The 22164-nt window shown below is 35.3% G+C and overlaps 1 protein-coding gene, 1 non-coding gene and 1 pseudogene across 4 annotated transcripts in view; all 3 read right to left on the reverse strand.

Annotated features, from left to right (window-relative positions):
• The window catches only part of ADAD1 (adenosine deaminase domain containing 1), an 85694-nt gene that overhangs the window by 31109 nt on the left and 32421 nt on the right, over positions 1-22164 (reverse strand). For 2 of the 3 annotated variants that reach the window (XM_024977595.2, XM_059876282.1), the window contains 2 exons: positions 19449-19581; positions 6115-6220 (listed from right to left, as the gene is read on the reverse strand). In XM_024977595.2, the coding sequence (XP_024833363.1) occupies positions 6115-6220; positions 19449-19581 (239 nt within the window). Of the gene's footprint in view, positions 1-6106; positions 6221-19448; positions 19582-22164 lie in introns of those variants that run through there. The other variant, XM_002694395.6, reaches the window with a different exon arrangement.
• On the reverse strand, positions 13004-13117 carry LOC112442127 (uncharacterized; annotated as a pseudogene).
• On the reverse strand, positions 14857-14928 carry TRNAW-CCA (transfer RNA tryptophan (anticodon CCA)). Its single transcript has one exon. It is a non-coding gene; the product is annotated as a tRNA-Trp (tRNA).

Consider the following 22164-nt stretch of genomic DNA (forward strand, 5'->3'; position numbering starts at 1 on the left):
TTTGCAAATAGTATCATCCATAGAGGTTAATATGCAAAATAAATAAACTCTTTACAACTTAACATCAAAACAACAACCTGATCAAAAAATGGGCAGAAGACCTGAATAGGTATTTCTCCAAAGAAGATATACAGATGGCCAACAGGTATATGAAAAGTTGCTCAACATTGCTAGCCATTTGAGAAATGCAAATCAAAATCACAATGTGCTATCACTCCACACCTGTCAAAATGGCTATCACCAAAATCCACACAAATAGGGACTTTCCCTGGTGGTCCAGTGGTTAAGAATCCACCTGCCAGTGCAGGGGACACAGGTTCCATCTGGGACTATCCCACATGCTGTGGGGCAGCTAAGTCCATGCTTCACAACTACTGAAGCCCATGCACCCTAGTGCTCATGTTCCACAATAAAAGAAGCCATCACAAGGAGAAGCCCGCGCACTGCAGCGAAGAGTAGGCCTTGCTTGTCACAACTGGAGAAAGCCCTCACAGAGCAATGGAGACCCAGTGCAGCCAAATAAATATTTTTTAAAAAGCACACAAATAATAAACAGTGGTTAGGATGTGGAGAAAAGGGAACTCCCATACACCATTGGTAGGAATGCAAACTGGTGCAGCCACTGGGAAAAGAGTATGGAGGCATGTACCCCAGTATTCATAGCAGCATTATATATAATTGTCAAGATATGGAACCAACCTAAATGTCAATCGACAGATGAATGGATAAAAAAGATGTGATGTGTATACACACGCACAAACAGAATACTCTTTGTAACCCCCATCACTAGGCTTCTCCATCCATGAAATTCTCCAGGCGACAATACTGGAGTGGGTAGCCATTCCTATTTCCAGGAGATCTTCCTGACCCAGGCATCAAACCCAGTCTCCTGCAATGCAGGCAGATTCGTTACCATCTGAGCCACCGGAGAAGCCCCAAAAGAATCAGTTCAGTTCAGTCACACAATCGTGTCTGATTCTTTGTGACCCTATGGACTGCAGCATGCCAGGCTTCCCTGTCCATCAACAACTCCTGGAGTTTGCTCAAACTCATGTTCATTGAATTGGTGATGCTCTCCAACCATCTCATCCTCTGTCGTCCCCTTCTCCTTCCTTCAGTCCTTCCCAGCATCAGGGTCTTTTCTAAGGAGTCAGTTCTTCACATCAGGTGGCCAAAGTATTGGAGTTTCAGCTTCAGCACCAGTCTTTCCAATGAATATTCATGACTGATTTCCTTTAGGATTGACTAGTTTGATCTCCTTGCAGTCTAAGGGACTGTGGAAGTTTTCTTCAGCACCACAGTTCAAAAGGATCGACTCTTCGGTGCTGTTTTCTTTATGGTCCAACTCTCACATCCATGCACGACTACTGGAAAAACCACAGCTTTGACTAGATGGACTTTGTCAGCAACAATGTCTCTGCTTTTTAATATGCTGTTTGTTATAGCTCTTCTTCCAAGGAGCAAGTGTCCTTTAATATCATGGCTGTAGTCACCATCTGCAGTGATTTTGGAGTCCAAGAACATCAAGTCTGTCACTGTTTCCATTGTTTCCTGATCTATTTGCCATGAAGTGATGGACTGGATGCCATGATCTTCATTTTTTGAATGTTGAGTTTTAAGCCAGCTTTTTCATTCTCTTTCACTTTCATCAAGAAGCTCTTCAGTTCCTCTTTGCTTTCTGCCATAAAGGTAGTATCATCTGCATATCTGAGGTTATTGATATTTCTCCCAGCAATCTTGATTCTCCCCACAATCTTGAGTCCAACTTGTTTCATCCAGGCCAGCATTTCTCATGATGTATTCTGCATATAAGTTAATTAAGAAGGGTGACAATATACAGCCTTATTGTACTCCTTTCCCATTTAGGAACCAGTCCATTATTCCATGTCCAGTTCTAACTGTTGCTTCTTGACCTGCATACAGGTTTCCCAGGAGGCAGGTAAGGTAGTCTGGTATTCCCATCTGTTTAAGAATTTTCCATAGTCTGTTGTGATCCACACAGTCAAAGGCTTTAGCATAGTCAATAAAGCAGGAGTGGGTGTTTTTCTGGAACTCTCTTGCTTTTTTCTAAGATCCAACAGATGTTGGCAATTTGCTGCCGCTAAGTCACTTCAGTCGTGTCCGACTCTGTGTGACCCCATGGATGGCAGCCCACCAGGCTCCCCCATCCCTGGGATTCTCCAGGCAAGAACATTGGAGTGGGCTGCCATTTCCTTCTCCAATGCATGAAAGTGAAAAGTCAAAGTGAAGTTGCTCAGTCGTATCCGACTCTTAGCGACCCCATGGACTGCAGCCTACCAGGCCCCTCCGTCCATGGGATTTTCCAGGCAAGAGTACTGGAGTGGGGTGCCAGGCAATTTGAGTACTACTCGAGAAGGCAATGGCACCCCATTCCAGTACTCTTGCCTGGAAAATCCCATGGACGGAGGAGCCTGGAAGGCTGCAGTCCGTGGGGTAGCTGAGAGTCGGACACGAATGAGTGACTTCACTTTCACTTTTCACTTTCATGCATTGGAGAAGAAAATGGCAACCCACTCCAGTGTTCTTGCCTGGAGACTCCCAGGGACCGGGGGAGCCTGGTGGGCTGCCGTCCATGGGGTTGCATAGAGTCGGACACGACTGAAGCGACTTAGCAGTAGCAGCAGCAGTAAAAAATCAAATGCTACTCAGCAATAAAAAAAGATTGAAAATGCCATTTACAACAATGTGGATAGACTAGGAGACATGTTTAAATTCATAATGATACTAAAAAGCACTGTTTGGTCAACTTTAAAGGATGACAGAGAATTAACTATTCAAAAAACATCAAGAAAGAGAAATAATCCATTCTTTTCTGTACCAACTATACCTCAGTAATCAAATAACTGAGAAGTGGACATTTTTAAAGTCAAAGCATTCCAGGTAATGAGATAATTTGAGTATAATCCACAATCCCTAATAATGGATTTAGACAAGACTCATCAATGATGGCTACATCACAAAAGATAGACAACCCAGAAAGCTTTCTAACAGAAAGCACACAATACTGCCTGTGAAGTATTTTTGCTAAAAAATTAAACCTGAATTTACTGTTTTCTGGAAATACAGAGGACAGACAAATGTCAAATGATACCATGGAGATAAAAGCAGCAAAAATAAGATTGTGAGAAACTCTGCAAAGGACCCAGTTTTTTTCAAGAACTAAGTTAAAAGAAAAAAATAATGAGAAGAAATCTGTAGATTAATAGATATTTAACAAAAATTCAAATTCCAATACATGGATATAATTTTGATTCTGATTCCAACAATATATACAACATTTATGAGATGGAGAATTACTATTAATTTTTAAGGTATACTAATTGAATTTTGTATTAAAAAGTGTTCATATTTTACAGATACATATCAAAGTATTTACAGATGAATGTCTGATATCTATTCTAATATAATCTATCTTTGGGAGGTATATATGGAATGAGATTGCCATGCTTTAATAAGCTGGTGTGATGGGTGCTACTTTCTATTTTTATATCTCTGAAAATTTCCATAATAAGAAAACAAAGAAGACATTGTGAAATTGTGTTTCAGTGTAGGTCACTTCCCTATAAGAAATCTCTCACGAACTCCCTCTGCCTACCAAACTGAGAACATCTTCTAGATTCATCTCTCAACATCTTCCATCCTGTGTTCTAAATTCTAGACTCAAACACTGTTAACATTATCCTTCTAATCTTTGCTTTATCATTTCCAAGTGGAATGCATTCTCTCTTTAATTTCAGCCTTCTAAATTTTACCCATCCTTCAATGTTTGCCTCAGATAACAGAACCTTAGAGCTAAAAAGAGGACTTTAACTTAGATGCAACTAGTTTAATGGGTTTTGAGCAACTTTAGAAGTAGAGGTTTAGAAGTCTAGCTTTACTTTTCCCAACAGAACACTTAAAATGAATGAATTTTACAGAAAATTTTCTTTCTGTATTGAAAAATAGCTTAACCCTGATCCTGCTGCATAAATGTATTTCATAATTATCAACTTTTAATATAAATCTTTGACAAATATCTGCCACAAATATTTTATTGTGCTTATAAATTAAATACTGTGCTCAGAATGCTTATAAACTAAACGTTACTTATGATTTATGTTAGAAAAGAAGTTTGTTTTTTTCAAGCAAAACATTTTGTACAACCAAATACATATTACAGAGAAAAAACAATAAGCATTTCCACTTTTGATGAACCCTGAAGCCCTATCAAGCTTCCATCCCTGAACAAAGAATAATAACCACTAGAACCAATTTTCTCCTTGCAAAGAAAAAAACCTGAGCTACAAAAGATTAAATAATTTACAACTGTCAGAGTCATAATAGCCAATGTTGGGTTTCACATCTGTATCCTACCCTTTCTGCTAAATGACTGCCTTCTACTAAATGTCATCTCCTTTATTCTTTATCTAGCTTATCCCTCTTGAGATACAATCTTTCTCCACTTCAAAATACCATATATAAATTAAGTAGACATAATGTACAGAGACACTCAGTGACTACTTGTTAAAGAAATCAGTAGTCCTTACTGGATCCTATCTGTAAAATAGCTGGGTATATGTTTTACCTAACCCTTAAAATTAAACATTTTTCTTGAGGAAATAAATTGTCTAACATGATCTTTCACTATTTAGGCAAATGTTAACCATTTTGTGCTTTTCCTAATTTAGACAAAAGCAAAATATCCACAGATGTGAAGAGCCAAGAAAAGATGAAACATGCTGTATATTCACAGGAAATTTACTATCAAAGAGAAGTTAAAGTAATAGAAATTAAGGCTGTAAATTAGCTGTGGAAGGAATCAACCCAGACAAGAAACTGAAAAGACTTAACAAGGAAATATCAATTCAGAAAAAAACCACTAAATATCATCTATTTGATGGAAATTAAACTTATTATTAATAATAGTATATGTATGCTGACATGAAATTGCTCATATTTGATCGTTTTTTACCTACCCTCTCCCCTGAAATGGCAATTTCACATGATTCAATCTATTAATAAATATAGAATCTAGTCTACTGAAAGACATGTATGTCTTTCTATCCAGGACGATTTCAATGTTCATCAACTAAGCTCTATTATACTTTTAGAATAGACAAAAAACAAACCCCAAAACTAAAACAACAACAACAAAAACAAAGCCCTACATTAATCTTATCAGAAATTATAACAGTTCATCTTGGCTAGAGTTGGAGTGAGACCTAGTAGTTTAATAAAGATCCAAGCTAAGAGGAACAAAGTCTTGAGAGTCAATGTTTAATCCATCTGTGATTTAATCTAAGGAAGAGATTTTAAGAGAACAAACTCAATTTCACTAAAGATATATGTCCTAACCAAGAGTAACTAAACTTTCTCTTTTCATCTAGCTATATAAACAAATACAAATATAAAGCTAAACAATATTTTATTGACCTATTATTAGAAATTCTTACTAATCTAAATTATAAAGAATAACATTTGAATGGATCTTACAGAAGACCTGAAAATAGGTAATCTTAAAACATTTATAATAATCCTTTACTAATCAGAATAATTTATCAAAGTACTCCCTAACATGGTTAATATTTCTCTGAATTTTTATGTTCAATTTGATTTCATAAATTTCTCTGACATGAGAAATGATATTTTAATTACTATTTTTTACTATGATTATTGGCAAATATTAGACATTCAAGTGTCTGTTGCTTTAATCAACAAATGAGTAAGAATTATTATTTGTATTCTTGGATTCCAATTTTTAATTAAAAAAAAAATTTTGAGTGAGACACCAGGACACAGTGAATATCTTTGCTGAACAAGTAACTTTAAAGTACAAAAATTAAAAGAAATTTTCTTTTAAATTACAAAATGGTAATGGCTTTGTAATGTCTATAAAAAATACAAAATAGCTACATAATGAAGCAGGTAATTACTAAAAAAAAAAGTTCAAATGTTTCAACGTAAATTGACATAAATATTTACGAAGTTTTAGCAATCTCTGAACACTGCTATAGCAAGACTGATTTTGAAATCTAAAAACCACCAATATTTAGTAGTCAAAGTACACACAAAAAAAGATTTTTAATATGACAATGGATTGCTTAATTCACATACTAAATTGCTCTATACAGGGAGATTTCACAATCCAGGAGCCATAGCCATGTTGCTGTAAGTAGGATTTCAACAAAGTTTTAGCTTCTTGATAGGATCCAGACATACGCTACAGAAAGAAAAAACAGTAAATTACAGAATATAGGCAGAATTTGGCTTATGAAAAGAAATTAATTAGCCTTAATCATCTTTCTTTAGTTTAACACTATAAACATTATGAAAAATCTTTCTGAATTTCCATTTCCTTCAGTATTGTTTCTGAAACTAAAAATTATTCTCAACACTCCTAAGAGATAATTTTCCTTCTTTTTTAATATTTGCAATTAAAAGAGTAATGATACTCATTACAGAAAACTTGAAAAAGAATATTCAAAGAAGTAAAAAAAACTCGCTTATAATTCCCAAACTATAGATAACTAGAATATTTTGGCTTATTTCCTTTTACTTTTTAAATAAATAAACATACTGATAAACTTTAAAAAAGAAAAACCAGATTTAGGTAAAATTTGTATACCATAAATTCACCCAATGGTAAATTCATCCATTGGTAAGTGTTCAGTTTGATGTGGGTATTTTTATGAAATTGATATAGGTGTGCAACCATCACAGCCCAGTTTTAAAATAATTTCATTACATGTAAAAAGTTCCACTGTGCTCATATACAGTAAATCTGTACTTCTAAGCCCCAGTCTCAGGCAATCATGAATCTACTTTCTGTCCCCAGAATTTTGCTTTTCGTAGAAATTTCATAGAAAGTGATCAACACAGCATGTACTCTTCTGTGTCAGGTTTCTTTAAATTAGCATACCATTTTCAGATTCATTCCTGTTGTCTGATGTATCAGTTTGTTCTTTATTGTTGATTGGTATTCCATCAAATAGATATATCACATTGCTTATGCAGTCACCAGCTGATGAACATCTGTGTTGTTTCCAGGGCTTGGCTACTATAAATAATGATGCTGTAAACATTTATGTACCAGTCTTTGGTGGATATAAGTTTTTGCTTCTCCTATAAATATCAGTGGGAGTGCTGGATCACATGCTAAGTATACAAAACAAACTGCCAAACTGTTTTCCAAAGTATTTTAAAACCTTTTACATTCCCATCGGCAGTGAAAGAGGTTTCTAGTTTCTCCGCAACAACATGCAGTACAACCAGACTTTTGGATTTTAGTAGGTGTGAAGTGGTATCTCACTGTGGTTTGGTTTTGCATTTCTCTAATGACTAATCAGGATGAACACCTTTATATGTGTATTAGCCATCCACATATATTCTTTACCACTTGGAAAAGTTGAGTGGTTTGTCCACTTAATGATTTGTAAGAGTTCTTTATTCTAGATCCAAGACCTTTGTCAAATTTATGATTTTAAGTATTTCCTTCCATTCTGTGGCTTATGTTTTCATTTTCTTAATGATGACTTTTGAAATGCAAGTTTTAAATTCTGGACTCCACCAATTTTTTCTTTTATGTATTACATGTTTGATGCCATATCTAAGAAAAATTTGCCTAACGCAGGAAGACAAATTTTGTTGTTGTTGTTCTTCAGTTGCTAAGTTGTGTCCGACTCTTTGCAACCCCATGGACAGCAGCACGCCAGGCTCCTCTGTCCTTCACTACCTTCCGAAGTTTGCCCAAACTTATGTCCATTGAGTCAGTGATGCCATCTAACCATTTCATCCTCTGCTGCTCCCTTCTCCTTTTGCTGTGAATCTTTCCCAGCATCAGAGTCTTTTCCAATGAGTTGGTTCTTCACATCAGGTAGCCAAAGTATTGGAGCTTCAGCATCAGCCCATCTAATGATTATTCAGGGTTGATTTCCTTTAGGATTGACTGTTTAGATCTTGCTCTCCAAGGGACTTTCAAAAGTCTTCTCCAGCACCACAATTCAAAAGCATTAATTCTTCGATGCCTACCCTTCTTTATGGTCCAACATGACTACTACATGTACATGTAGTTTGTACATCGTTTATACATGTATAAACCATACCTTTGACTATATGGACCTCTGTTGGCAAAGTGACATCTCTGCTTTTTAACACACTGTCTAGGTTTGTCATAGCTTGCCTTCCATGGAGCAAGTGACTTTTAAGTTCATGGTTGCAGTCATTTTGGAGTAATTTTAGAGCCCAAGAAAATAAAATATTTTCCCACATTTTCTTTGCAAGTGGTATAGTTTTTAGCGCTCTTAGTTCTATGATCCATTTTGAGATTTTTGTATAACTGATATAAGTCTAGGTTAATTTGTTCTCAAATACTCAACCGTTCTATTACCATTTGTTGAAAAGACTGTCCTCTCTCCCACGTAATTCCCTTGACACCTTTGCACAAAATCAATTGATTGTAAGTGTGTGGGTTTATCTCTGGTCTCTTACTGTGTTTATTGATCTTTATGTCTATTGCTAAATCGATACATTTTCTTGATTACTGTGGCTTTATGTTAAATTGTGGAAACTAGGTAGGGTAACTCTATCATTTTGCTTCCTTTTTAAAAATTGTTTTGGTTCTATGTCCGTTGGGTTTATATATAAATTCTATAATCAGCTTGTCAATTTCTATACAAAAGCTTACTGAGATTTTGATAAGAGCTTGCCTTGAATCAACAGATTATTTAGGAGAGAACTGACATTCTAAAAATAGAGTTTTCCAATCTATGAAATGGTACATTTCTCCATTTATTTAGGTCTTTACAAGTTTCTCTCAGCAATGTTTCATTATTTTTCGTGTACAGGTCTTATAGTTCTTTTGTTAAATTTATTCCTAATTTTTTTACACACTGTTATGGATAAAACTTTTTTCGAGTTTAATTTTAGAGTGTTCATTCTTAACATATAGATATACAATTTATTCTTCTATGTTGTTCTTATACTGCATGCTAAATTCACACATGATATAGCTGTTTGTTTTTGGTCGATTCCATAGGATATTGTACATACAAGATTATTTAGGAATAAGGACAGTTTTTCTACTTCCTTCCCAGTTTGGATGCCTTTTCTTTCCTTCTCTTGCGTTACTGCATTGGCTAGAACCTACAGATCAATGTTGACTAGAAGTGGTGAGAGCAAAGGGAAAGAGTATTCAGCCTTCAGCACTGTCATGTAAACTGCAGATTTTCACTGATGCCCTTTATCTAGTAGAGGAAGTTCTATTTCTTATTTATTCAGTGTTTCTACTGTGAATAGGTGTTAAATTTTGTCAAATGTATTATGTACGTCTATTGAGATAAACAGGTTTTGAACTTAAAAATATTTACATAACATATCAAATGATTTTCTGGTGTTAAATCACCCTTGCATTCCTGGAATAAACCTCCTTTGTATATAATCCTTTCTGTATGTTGCTGGATTTGGTTTGTCAATATCTTATAAAGAATTTTTTTTTGTGGGATCTTTGTCAGGTTTTAGTATTAGGGTGATGGTGGCCTCATAGAATGAGTTTGGAAGTTTACCTTCCTCTGCAATTTTTTGGAAGAGTTTGAGTAGGATAGGTGCTAGCTCTTCTCTAAATTTTTGGTAGAATTCAACTGTGAAGCCGTCTGGACCTGGGCTTTTGTTTGCTGGAAGATTTCTGATTACAGTTTCAATTTCCATGCTTGTGATGGGTCTGTTAAAATTTTCTATTTCTTCCTGGTGGAATTTTGGAAAGTTGTACTTCTCTAAGAATTTGTCCATTTCTTCCACGTTGTCCATTTTATTGGCATATAATTGTTGATAGTAGGCCAATATCACTGATGAACATAGATGCAAAAATCCTTAACAAAATTCTAGCAATCAGAATCCAACAACACATTAAAAAGATCATACACCATGATCAAGTGGGCTTTATCCCAGGGATGCAAGGATTCTTCAATATCCACAAATCAATCAATGTAATACACCACATTAACAAATTGAAAAATAAAAACCATATGATTATCTCAATAGATGCAGAGAAAGCCTTTGACAAAATTCAACATCCATTTATGATAAAAACTCTCCAGAAAGCAGGAATAGAAGGAACATACCTCAACATAATAAAAGCTATATATGACAAACCCACAGCAAACATTATCCTCAATGGTGAAAAATTGAAAGCATTTCCTCTAAAGTCAGGAACAAAGACAAGGGTGCCCACTTTCACCATTACTATTCAACATAGTTTTGGAAGTTTTGGCCACAGCAATCAGAGCAGAAAAAGAAATAAAAGGAATCCAAATTGGAAAAGAAGAAGTAAAACTCTCACTATTTGCAGATGACATGATCCTCTACATAGAAAACCCTAAAGATTCCACCAGAGAATTACTAGAAATAATCAATGACTATAGTAAAGTTGCAGGATATAAAATCAACACACAGAAATCCCTTGCATTCCTATACACTAATAATGAGAAAACAGAAAGAGAAATTAAGGAAACAATTCCATTCACCATTGCAACGGAAAGAATAAAATACTTAGGAAATATCTACCTAAAGAAACTAAAGACCTGTATATAGAAAACTATAAAACACTGGTGAAAGAAATCAAAGAGAACACTAATAGATGGAGAAATATACCATGTTCATGGATTGGAAGAATCAATATAGTGAAAATGAGTATACTACCCAAAGCAATTTGTAGATTCAACGCAATCCCTATCAAGCTACCAACAGTATTCTTCACAGAGCTAGAACAAATAATTTCACAATTTGTATGGAAATACAAAAAACCTCGAATAGCCAAAGTGATCTTGAGAAAGAAGAATGGAACTGGAGGAATCAACCTACCTGACTTCAGGCTCTACTACAAAGCCACAGTCATCAAGACAGTATGGTACTGGCACAAAGACAGAAATATAGATCAATGGAATAAAATAGAAAGCCCAGAGATAAATCCACGCACATATGGACACCTTATCTTTGACAAAGGAGGCAAGAATATACAATGGATTAAAGACAATCTCTTTAACAAGTGGTGCTGGGAAATCTGGTCAACCACTTGTAAAAGAATGAAACTAGACCACTTTCTAATACCATTCACCAAAATAAACTCAAAATGGATTAAAGATCTAAACATAAGACCAGAAACTATAAAACTCCTAGAGAAGAACATAGGCAAAACACTCTCTGACATACATCACAGCAGGATCCTCTATGACCCACCTCCCAGAATATTGGAAATAAAAGCAAAAATAAACAAATGGGACCTAATTAACCTTAAAAGCTTCTGCACATCAAAGGAAACTATTAGCAAGGTGAAAAGACAGCCTTCAGAATGGGAGAAAATAATAGCAAATGAAGCAACTGACAAACAACTAATCTCAAAAATATACAAGCAACTCCTACAGCTCAATTCCAGAAAAATAAACGACCCAATCAAAAAATGGACCAAAGAACTAAATAGACAGTTCTCCAAAGAAGACATACAGATGGCTAACAAACACATGAAAAGATGCTCAACATCACTCATTATCAGAGAAATGCAAATCAAAACCACTATGAGGTACCATTTCACACCAGGCAGAATGGCTGTGATCCAAAAGTCTACAAGCAATAAATGCTGGAGAGGGTGTGGAGAAAAGGGAACCCTCTTACACTGGTGGTGGGAATGCAAACTAGTACAGCCACTATGGAGAACAGTGTGGAGATTCCTTTAAAAACTGGAAATAGAACTGCCTTATGACCCAGCAATCCCACTGCTGGGCATACACACTGAGGAAACCAGAAGGGAAAGAGACACGTGTACCCCAATGTTCATCGCAGCACTGTTTATAATAGCCAGGACATGGAAGCAACCTAGATGTCCATCAGCAGATGAATGGATAAGAAAGCTGTGGTACATATACACAATGGAGTATTACTCAGCCTTAAACTTAAAAAGAATACATTTGAATCAGTTCTAATGAGGTGGATGAAACTGGAGCCTATTATACAGAGTGAAGTAAGCCAGAAGGAAAAACACCAATACAGTATACTAACGAATATATATGGAATTTAGAAAGATGGTAACAATAACCCGGTGTACGAGACAGCAAAAGAGACACTGATGTATAGAACAGTCTTATGGACTCTGTGGGAGAGGGAGAGGGTGGGAAGATTTGGGGGAATGACATTGAAACATGTAAAATATCATGTAAGAAACAAGTTGCCAGTCCAGGTTCAATACACAATACTGGATGCTTGGGGCTAGTGCACTGGGACGACCCAGAGGGATGGTATGGGGAGGGAGGAGGGAGGAAGGTTCAGGATGGGGAACACATGTATACCTGTGGCGGATTCATTTTGATATTTGGCAAAACTAATACAATTATGTAAAGTTTAAAAATAAAATAAAATTTAAAAAAAAAAGAATTTTTACATTTATGTTCCTAAGAGATTCTGATTTATAGTTTTCACTTCTTATGATGTTTCTGCCCACTTCTGGTATCAGGGTTTTTAATACTGCCTTATAAAATGAGTTGGGAAGCACTCGCTGCTCCTTTACTTTAATATTTTTTGTATGATTTATGTTAATCTTTGTTTTTACATTTGATAAAATTCACAAGTGAATTCATAACTGCACTTTCACTTTTCTTTAAAGAATTTTAATTAATAATTTAATCTCTTTATATTAGTTCAATTTATATGTTCTCTTAGTTAAGTTTTATAATTTGTCTTTCTAGGAATGTGCTCATTTCATCTAACTTGTTTAATTTGTTGACAAAAGTTGTTTGTAGTATTTCCTTATAATTTTTTTTAGCTCTTTGGGCTCTTCAGTGATGACCCTTCTTTCCTTCAAGATTTTGATCATTTGTGCTCTTATTTCGCAGTCTAAAGGATTATCAACTGTGCTGATTTTCTCAATGAACCAACTTTTGAGTTCACTGATTTTTCTGTATGTTTTCCTTTTCTGTTTTTACCTAGTTTCCAACCTATCCTATATTATTTCATCTCTTTTTAAAATACTTTACACTTCATGAATTTGCATGTCATCCTTGCACAAGGGCCATGTATGTTGTTAGTCTTCTCTGTATCGTTTCAATTTTAGTATATGTGCTGCCAAAGCAAGCACTCTTATTTTTTTTAAAATACACTCTTCTTCTAACTTCTTTAGGTGGAAGCTTAAATAACTGATTTTTATGGTTCTCTTCCTAATATAAGCACTTAAGGCTATGTATTTCTAAACACTTCTTATATTTTTTAAATTTTAATTTTTATCCTTGATTTCTAATTTAACTGTACAGTAGTTACAGCATAAGTTTTATAATTTCAACACTTTTGAACTTATTGGGACTTGCTTTACGGCCTACATGGTCTGTAGTGGAGAATGCTCCATGTATATTTGAAAAGAAGGTATATTCTGCTGTTGTGCAGAAAATAGTGTTTGGTTTGGTTGGACTGCAGTATTCCAAGCCTTCTATATTCTTACTGATTTTCTCTCTAGTTGTACTATCAATTACTAAGACAAGAATATTAATTAAAACCTCCAACTATAACTGTAGAACTTTCCATTTAACCTTTAAATGCTACAGGTTTTGCTTATACATTTTGAGGTTCCACTGTTATACCCACATAGCAATACTTACCTGTTGTATACTAACAACATTTGGAACAACAGTAGTGTATTACCACTAATATGTTACTCTTTGTTTCTCGTATTATTTCTCATCTTGATGTGTGTTTGACATTAATATACAGACTCCAGCTAAATTATTGCTATTGTTTGCATGGTATGTCTTTTTTTTTTCATCCTCTGTTTTCAATCTACTCATGATGTATTCTGCATATCAGTTAAATAAGCAGGGTGGCAATACACAGCCTTGACCTACCCCTTTCCCAATTGTGAACCAACCCATTGTTCCATGTCCAGTTCTAATTGTTGTTTCTTGACCTGCATACAGGTTTCTCAGGAGGCAGGTAAGATGGTCTGGTATTGCCATCTCTTTAAGAATTTTCCACAGTTTGTTGTGATCCACACGGTCAAAGGCTTTAGTGTAATCAATGAGGCAGAAGTGGATGTTTTTCTGGAATTCTTTTACTTTTTCTTTAACATCATCATATTTTACGATTGAAATAGTTCAGCTGGAATTCCATCACCTCCACTAGCTTTGTTCATCATAATGCTTCCTAAGACCCCCCTGAATTTACACTCTAGAATGTCTGGCCCTCGGAGAGTGACCACACTATCATGGTTTTCTGGGTCATTAAGATCTTTTTCGTATAGTTCTTCTGTGTATTTTTTCCACCTCTTCTTAATCTCTTCTGCTTCTGTTAGGTCTTTCCCGTTTCTGTCCTTTATTGTGTCCATCCTTGTACGAAATGTTCCCTTAGTATCTCGAAAATTTTCTTGAAGAGATCTCTAGTCTTTCAAATTCTATTGTTTTCCTCTATTTTTTTTTTTTTTGCATTGTTCACTGAAGAAGCCTTTCTTATCTCTCCTTGCTATTCTCTGGAACTCCGCACTCAGCTGGGTATATCATTCCCTTTCTCCCTTGCCTTTCGTTTGTCTTCTTTCCTCAGCTGTTTGTTAAGCTTCCTCAGATAACTTTGCTTTCTTGCAGTTCTTTTCCTTTGGGATGGTTTTCGTCACTGCCTCCTGTACAATGTTACAAACGTCCATCCATAGTTCTTTAGGCACTCTATCAGATTTAATCATCCCTTCCACTGTATAATCATAAGAGAAAGTGAAGTCACTCACTCATGTCTGACTCTTTGCGACCCCGTGGACTGTTGCCTACCAGGCTCCTCTGACCTTGGGATTCTCCAGGCAAGAATACTGGAGTGGGGTGCCATTTCCTTCTACAGGGGATCTTCCCAACCCAGGGATCGAACCTGGGTCTCCTGCATTGGAGGCAGATGCTTTAACCTCTGAGCCACCTGGGAAGCCTGGTGTATAATCAAAAGGTATTTGATTTAGGTCATACCTAATAACTGAGTGGTTTTCCCTACTTTTTTCAATTTGAGGCTGAATTTTGCAATAAGGAGCTCACAATCTGAGCCACAGTCAGTTCTAGGTCCTGTTTTTGCTGACTGTATGGAGCTTCTCCATCTTTGGCTCCAAAGAATATAATCAATCTGATTTCAGTATTGACCACATGTGTAGTCATCTCTGTGTTATTGGAATAGGGTGTTTTCTATAACCAGTGCGTTCTCTTGGCAAAACTCTGTTGGCGTTTGCCCTGCTTCATTTTGTACTCCAAGGCCAAACATGTCTGTCACTCCAGGTATCTCCTGAGTTCCTATTTTTGCATTCTCATCCCCTATGATGAAAAGGACACCTTTTCTTGGTGTTAGTTCTAGAAGGTCTTGTAGGCGTTCATAGAAACATTCAGCTTCTTCGGCATTAGAGGTTGGGGCATAGACTTGGATTACTGTGATATCGAGTGGTTTGCCTTAGAAACAAACTGAGATTATTCTGTCATTTTTGAGATTTTAGAATATTCAAATTTAATGTTTTAATAATTATTGGTAAGTGGATTTATGTCTGCCATTTCACTACTTATTTTCCAAGTCCTGGGTCTTTTATTTCTTTGCTGCTTTACTGCCTTCTAGTCTTTTTAAAAATGCATTTTTTAGGACAATATTTTAATTCCTCTGCTGATATTTTAGCAATAGCTTTCAAGTTATTGTTTTCATGACTACTTCAGGAATTACAATATGCTTCTTTTTCTTACCATAGTTTACTTCAGATTGATACTGACATAATCCTGGTAATACACAAAAACTCAAGATTTTCTCTTTGTCTTGATCTTAATCAGCTTGCCTGTGATGTATGTAGATATGAATCTTTTTTTTTTCTTTTTTTCTTTCTTGGGATTTTTTTGAGCATCTTGGGCCTGCTAATGTTTTTCATCAAATATGGGAATTTTTTTCAGTAATTTTTCAAATATTTTTATTGATCCTTTTCTCTTTTTCTGTAGAATTTCTAGTAAACATAAGTTGGTAGACTTAATATTGTTCCACAAGTCTCTGAAGTTCTGTAAAATTTTCTTTTATTTGCTTCATCTGTCCTTTAAAATTATTTTGATCTATCTTCAAAGCCCATTGATATTTTTCTGCAATCTCACATGTACTGTTGAGTCCATCTAGAGAATTACTCATTTCACTTGTTATTTATTGTTTCAGTACTGGAATATTCATCTGGGTTTTTTTAGGAGTTTTGAGTTTTTTGACTTTTGCCTTTTCTGTTTTTTGAGTTTCTATTTCTCTGCTGAGATTACCTGTTTACTGAAACATTGTTATACTTTTCTTTAATAACTTGAATATATTTATAACAGTTGCTTTGAAGACTTTGCTGTGTTCAAAATTGGAATCCTCTCAGAACCAGTTTCTTTTGAATGTTACTCTTCCTAAGTATAAATTTTATTTTACTTTCCTGTTTTTACATATCTCAAACTTTTGGGGTGAAAGAGACTTTTGGATAATATAGAAACTCTGGATTCTATTTTTCTACAAGGTTTTGGTTTTCTGCATGTTGAAATCATAAGCTCTGTTTTCATCTATGGTGTGTACTGTCTCTTTCCAGTTTCTGTTTTAGCCTGGTTTCCTAGTAGTTACCAGGTATCTGCAAAGCTTCAGTTCAGTTCAGTCACTCAGTCGTGTCCGACTCTTTGCGACTCCATGAATCACAGCACGCCAGGCCTCCCTGTCCATCACCAACTCCCGGAGTGCACCCAAACCTATGTCCATCGAGTCAGTGATGCCATCCAACCATCTCATCCTCTGTCGTCCCCCCTTCTCCTCCTGCCCTCAATCTTTCCCAGCATCAGGGTCTTTTCCAATGAGTCAGCTCTTTGCATGAGGTGGCCAAAGTATTGGAGTTTCAGCTTCAGCATCAGTCCTTCCAATGAACACCCAGGACTGATCTCCTTTAGGATGGACTGGTTGGCTCTCCTTGCAGTCCAAGGGACTCTCAAGTTTTCTCCAACAATGCAGTTCAAAAGCATCAATTCTTCAGCACTCAGCTTTCTTTATAATCCAACTCTCACATCCATACATAACCACTGGAAAAACCATAGCCTTGACTAGATGGACCTTTGTTGGCAAAGTAATGTCTCTGCTTTTTAATATGCTGTCTAGGTTGGTCATAATTTTTCTTCCAAGGAGTAAGCATCTTTTAATTCCATGGCTGCAATCACCATCTGCAGTGATTTGGAGCCCAGAAAAAAAAGTCAGACATTCTTTCCACTGTTTCCCCATCTATTTGCCATGAAGTGATGGGACCAGATGCCATGATCTTAGTTTTCTGAAGGCTGAGCTTTAAGCCAACTTTTTCACTCTCCTCTTTCACTTTCATCAAGAGGCTCTTTAGTTCTTCTTCACTTTCTGCCGTAAGGGTGGTGTCATCTGCATACCTAAGGTTATTGATATTTCTCCCAGCAATCTTGATTCCAGCTTGTGCTTCCTCCAGCCCAGCATTTCTCCTGATGTACTCCGCATATAAGTTAAATAAACATGGTGACAATATACAGCCTTGATGTACTCCTTTTCCTATTTGGAACCAGTCTGTTGTTCCATGTCCAGTTCTATTGTGATAAACTGCAAAGCTTAGTGATAAGCAAATGATTTCAGCAGGCATTACACTCAACACCTTAAACTTATAAGACTTCTACCTTCTTCTGATCAGTTAATTTGGGGAGGGATGGGTGGTACAGTGTATTTAATGTTGCAGGCAGTTCTATTTCACACTTTTAACTCTTTTCTGGGTTCTCTTTAGTCTCACTTGCACCTGAGTGTAATTTCTTGGTCAACCAAGGATATGTAGAGAATTTCTTTCAACTCTTCCATGGCTCTTTCATTTCCAATATCTACCTGTTAAGTTACTCTTTTGTATACCACTTGCTCCAACCAGGACTGCAACCTTGCATCAGTTATTGATTTTTGCCATTTTTCTCCCTACCAGGTTTGGCACATTTAGTTGAAAAAGTGACGAATGCTCACCCTCTTGCCCAAAATCAAGTCCAGAAAATCTACTACTTTTGGTGGCATTCTCAATCTCATAAAACTATAGTTCTTGCTATTCAAACTATCAGAGAGAGAGGAGAGAGAACAGGAACACCTTTGGGCAAAGGTTTCACAAATTCCTGCTGTTCGTTCCCAGAGATCTAAGTTTTACAAGAATATACAATTTCCAATGTGTTTTCCGCCTTTAGTCAATTTCCAGAGTTGTGAAAAGGGTTTTTATCTTGACTAATTTGTCCAATTTTATCACAGAGATAATCTCTGTTTTTTTTTACAGAGATGACTTGAAACCTCTTTATGCAGCCAAAGTCAGAAACTGTCTAGGGTAAGCTTTTATACTTAAAAATGTGTGTATATACAAACTAACTACCATTAATATTCATTGCTTTACAGGTTTGAGCATTATACAGTTTGAGCATTAAGATATTGATGAAATTAAGACTTTTATACAATACTATATTGTTATTGAAAAGGAAATTAGATTATCAAAAACAATATGTCTTTCATAACTTGAAAACACGGATATTTCATATTATGACATGGCTCAGTTCATAGTATACTGAATAAAAAGAGTTAACTAAAAAGCATATCAAGTATGAGCATAGCTTCCCAGGTGGCTCAGAGGTAAAGAATCTGCCTGCCAAGCAGAAGATGTGACTTCAATCCCTGGGTTGGGAAGATTGCCTGGAGAAGGAAATGGCAACCCACTCCAGTATTCTTGCCTGGGAAATCCCATGAACAGCAGAGCCTGTTGGGTTATAGTCTATGAGGTCACAAAAAGTCAGACACAACCGAAGTGACTTAGTGCACACATGCACATATACACAAAAAATATAAATACATGACAAGAAAATGAAATAACATGCTTTTAAGATTAGGAGTATCATACTGGAATAGTAGGTAGGATTATAAGCTATATTTCCCATCTGCATTTAAGAAAAGATTTCCAAGTTCTCTACTCAAATATGCATTATGTTTGTAATACTAAAAAAGTGTATTTTTAAATATATCAAAGGGTCTATATATCACTTAACCCCAAATCACAAACTCAAAGGTGTTTCACAACTTAGGAATATAAGCAAAGTAATTTATATGAATATAGTAATGCATTATTTTAGAATACTGAAATACTATAGTTAACATAGTTAATATCATACACAAAAGAGATTTTATTACCTTTTTGTTTTTCTGGGTATGACCAGCAGGTTTTTAGCAATATTGCAAGGTTAGTACATACCATACTGAGGCAGCTACTAAAAGTGGTAAAACTTATTCACATATCCAATTTCCAACATATCCATTTAAAATCTAATTTTACCACTACATGGCAATATCAGAATTATTTAACCATTATTTTGCTATGTATCATCATCAAATTACCACAGTACTATTTTCTTAAAATTTTTATTTCAATGTTCAATTTCATTCTTTTAAAGACTTACCTTAGCTGCATGATATGTACTAGCTTCAAGTATATCTTCTTTTTTAGCTTCTTTGGCAAGCAGGTTAAATCGACTTAACATTGCAGCCTTACAAAGCCGACTTGCCATTGACACACCACTTTTAAATGGGGAACTAAAGTAGAAAAGAATGAAACAATCACTAATCATTATTTAATGATTTATGTTAGCACTTACAGGGATTAAAATCAATACAAAATGTATATTTATCTCAATTATGCACAGATAGTGAAATTTTCTATATAAAATTATTCTGAGTATTAACTGTTTTCTGAAGCTAATTTCTTTTATAAAATTAGTGTATGTTATCAGAGTATTACATTAAGAATTAAAGAAAAATATGGATATTTGGAAAATTTCTACTGTTTGAGGCAAAATTAATCTATAATGATCCAAATTAAGATAGTGATTCTACCAGGGATTGACTAGATGAGGGAATAGAAATCTTTTTTGAGATGAAGAAAGCATCCTGAATTTTGACTGGGGTAATGGTTACACAGGTGTGTATATATACATACACAAATATATATATGTGTATGTAAACTCATGAAATTATACATTTTAATGTACAATTTGACTCCCTAAAAAAGTAAAATATATGTACTCCATCACCCTTCATATATATATACGTGCATATGTGTACACACGTAAATATATATATTTTTCTGTGTTTCTAATAAAAATAGGTTCACATATTATAGCGTTCTTGCTTCTGTAACTCTTTCCCTTCATTATATATTCTCATTAGTTGTTTTTGTGATAGACTGCAAAAACTGCCAAAATCCTTTATTCTTGTTTGTATGCTCTTTACAATGTAATTTTTCAGATTCTTCCATCAACAACTACAGCTTATTCTTCCTCCCCTTGAATTTGGACTGGTCTTGTAACTTGTTTTGGTCAATAAAATACTCTGTGCCTGTTGCAAGCCTGGGCTGCAAGCAGTTTGTGTTTCTATGCCTTGGCACTCCTTCCTCTACCATATGAACCTGCTGAGATTGATCCACTAGAAGATGAGAGCCCAGCTGTCCCTCTAAGATCAGCCAAGCTGCCTTACAGTTGACCTACAGCTGACCCCACACACATGGGAGAGCTTGACCAAATCCAGCTCAGCTGACCTAAGGACTTGGGAGCAGTAAAAAGTGGTTGGTGTTTTAAGCCTCTAAAACAATAGTATATGCAGCAATAGTTAACACACACTCTTGTTAACAAAATGTACTAATCTCTATATATTAATTTTCCACCATGATATCTTTTTTTGCAGTGTTTTTTCAGATGATTCTCTTGGATTTTTCAGGTATAAAATGATACCATATGGAAACAGTCATTTTACCTCCTCCTTTCCAATATTTTGTGTCTCTCCTTTCTTTTGTTAAATGCATTAAACAACATCTTAAATAACAACAACAACAGTAAACAATAATGTCCTATTTTGGATGCTAGTAGAAATGACTCTGAGATTTCATCATGAATCATGATGACACTTTTGGACAAATAAGAGATACATTTTATTCTTAACAAAAATCTCTATTACTTTCTTATTGGGTATCTTTTATCAAGAATAGTTGTAGAGCTATACTGTATGTCTTCTTGGAATTTATAAAGATGAAATATGGTGTTTTCCCCTACATCAATTAATATAACAAATTTATTAATAAGAGTTTCTAATTTGGTATTTTTATTACGTTATTTTCTTCACAGTTCTAGAAAAATTTCCACTTAGTACTGCATAAAATATATTATTTTAAGGTTCTGCTTCCTAATATTTAGCAATTTTGCTTGGATATAAAAGTGAGTTTGGTCTATAACTTTTGGGGGTGGGTGTGAAATCTTCCATCAAGCTTAAGCACCAATGATATAGGGCTTCCCAGGTGGCTCAGCAGTAAAGAATCTGCCTGACAATGCAAGAGATGCAGGAGATGTGGGTTCAATCCCTGGGTCAATAAGATCCTCTAGAGAAGGAAATGGCAACCCAGTCCAGTATTCTTGCCTGAAAAACACTATGGATAGGAGCCTGGTGGGTTACATTTCATGGGGTCACAAAGAGTCAGATATGACTGAGCATGCATACACGATCAATGATGCCTCAGAAAAGCATTTGAATCTTTTCCATCTTTTCAGATAGCATTGGAAGTTTCTGCTATTTAAAGGTTTATAACATTCCTCTGAACCACCTTAGAATGTTGCTTTCTTTGAAAAAGAGGTAGGGCATCTTCTTGGTAGCTTTCTCAAGAAAATAATGTAAGATTTTCTCCTCTTGTGTACCAATTTTAGAAATAACTTTTCCTTGAAATGTATACATTTCACCCATATTTTCAAATATATTTGCATGGTGATCAGTGAAGTTTCCTACGATTTCTTTAAATTTTCTCTGTGATAACTCCTTTATCATTATTTTATATGAGATTAGACAGTGCTTTTTTCCCCCCCACAGAATCAGTTTTTATGATCATTTTTAACTTCATCTGTTCTCTATTTTACATTTCTAGTATTATAATAAAATTTTTCACTCTATTTTATTGGTTGATATAAACATCCAAAGAACTGGCTTTTCCATTCAGCTTTGCTTTAGCTATATAACTTAAAGTTCTGAAATGCAATGTATTAAACATCCTGTTTTCTAAATATTCTATGGTTTCATTTTATATTCCCTGAGTCAAAAGTTAGAGAACTTCTTTTGCCCAATGAAAGGAGTTTCTAA

Source organism: Bos taurus, chromosome 17 (assembly GCF_002263795.3).
Source record: "Bos taurus isolate L1 Dominette 01449 registration number 42190680 breed Hereford chromosome 17, ARS-UCD2.0, whole genome shotgun sequence".
Lineage (NCBI taxonomy): Eukaryota > Metazoa > Chordata > Mammalia > Artiodactyla > Bovidae > Bos > Bos taurus.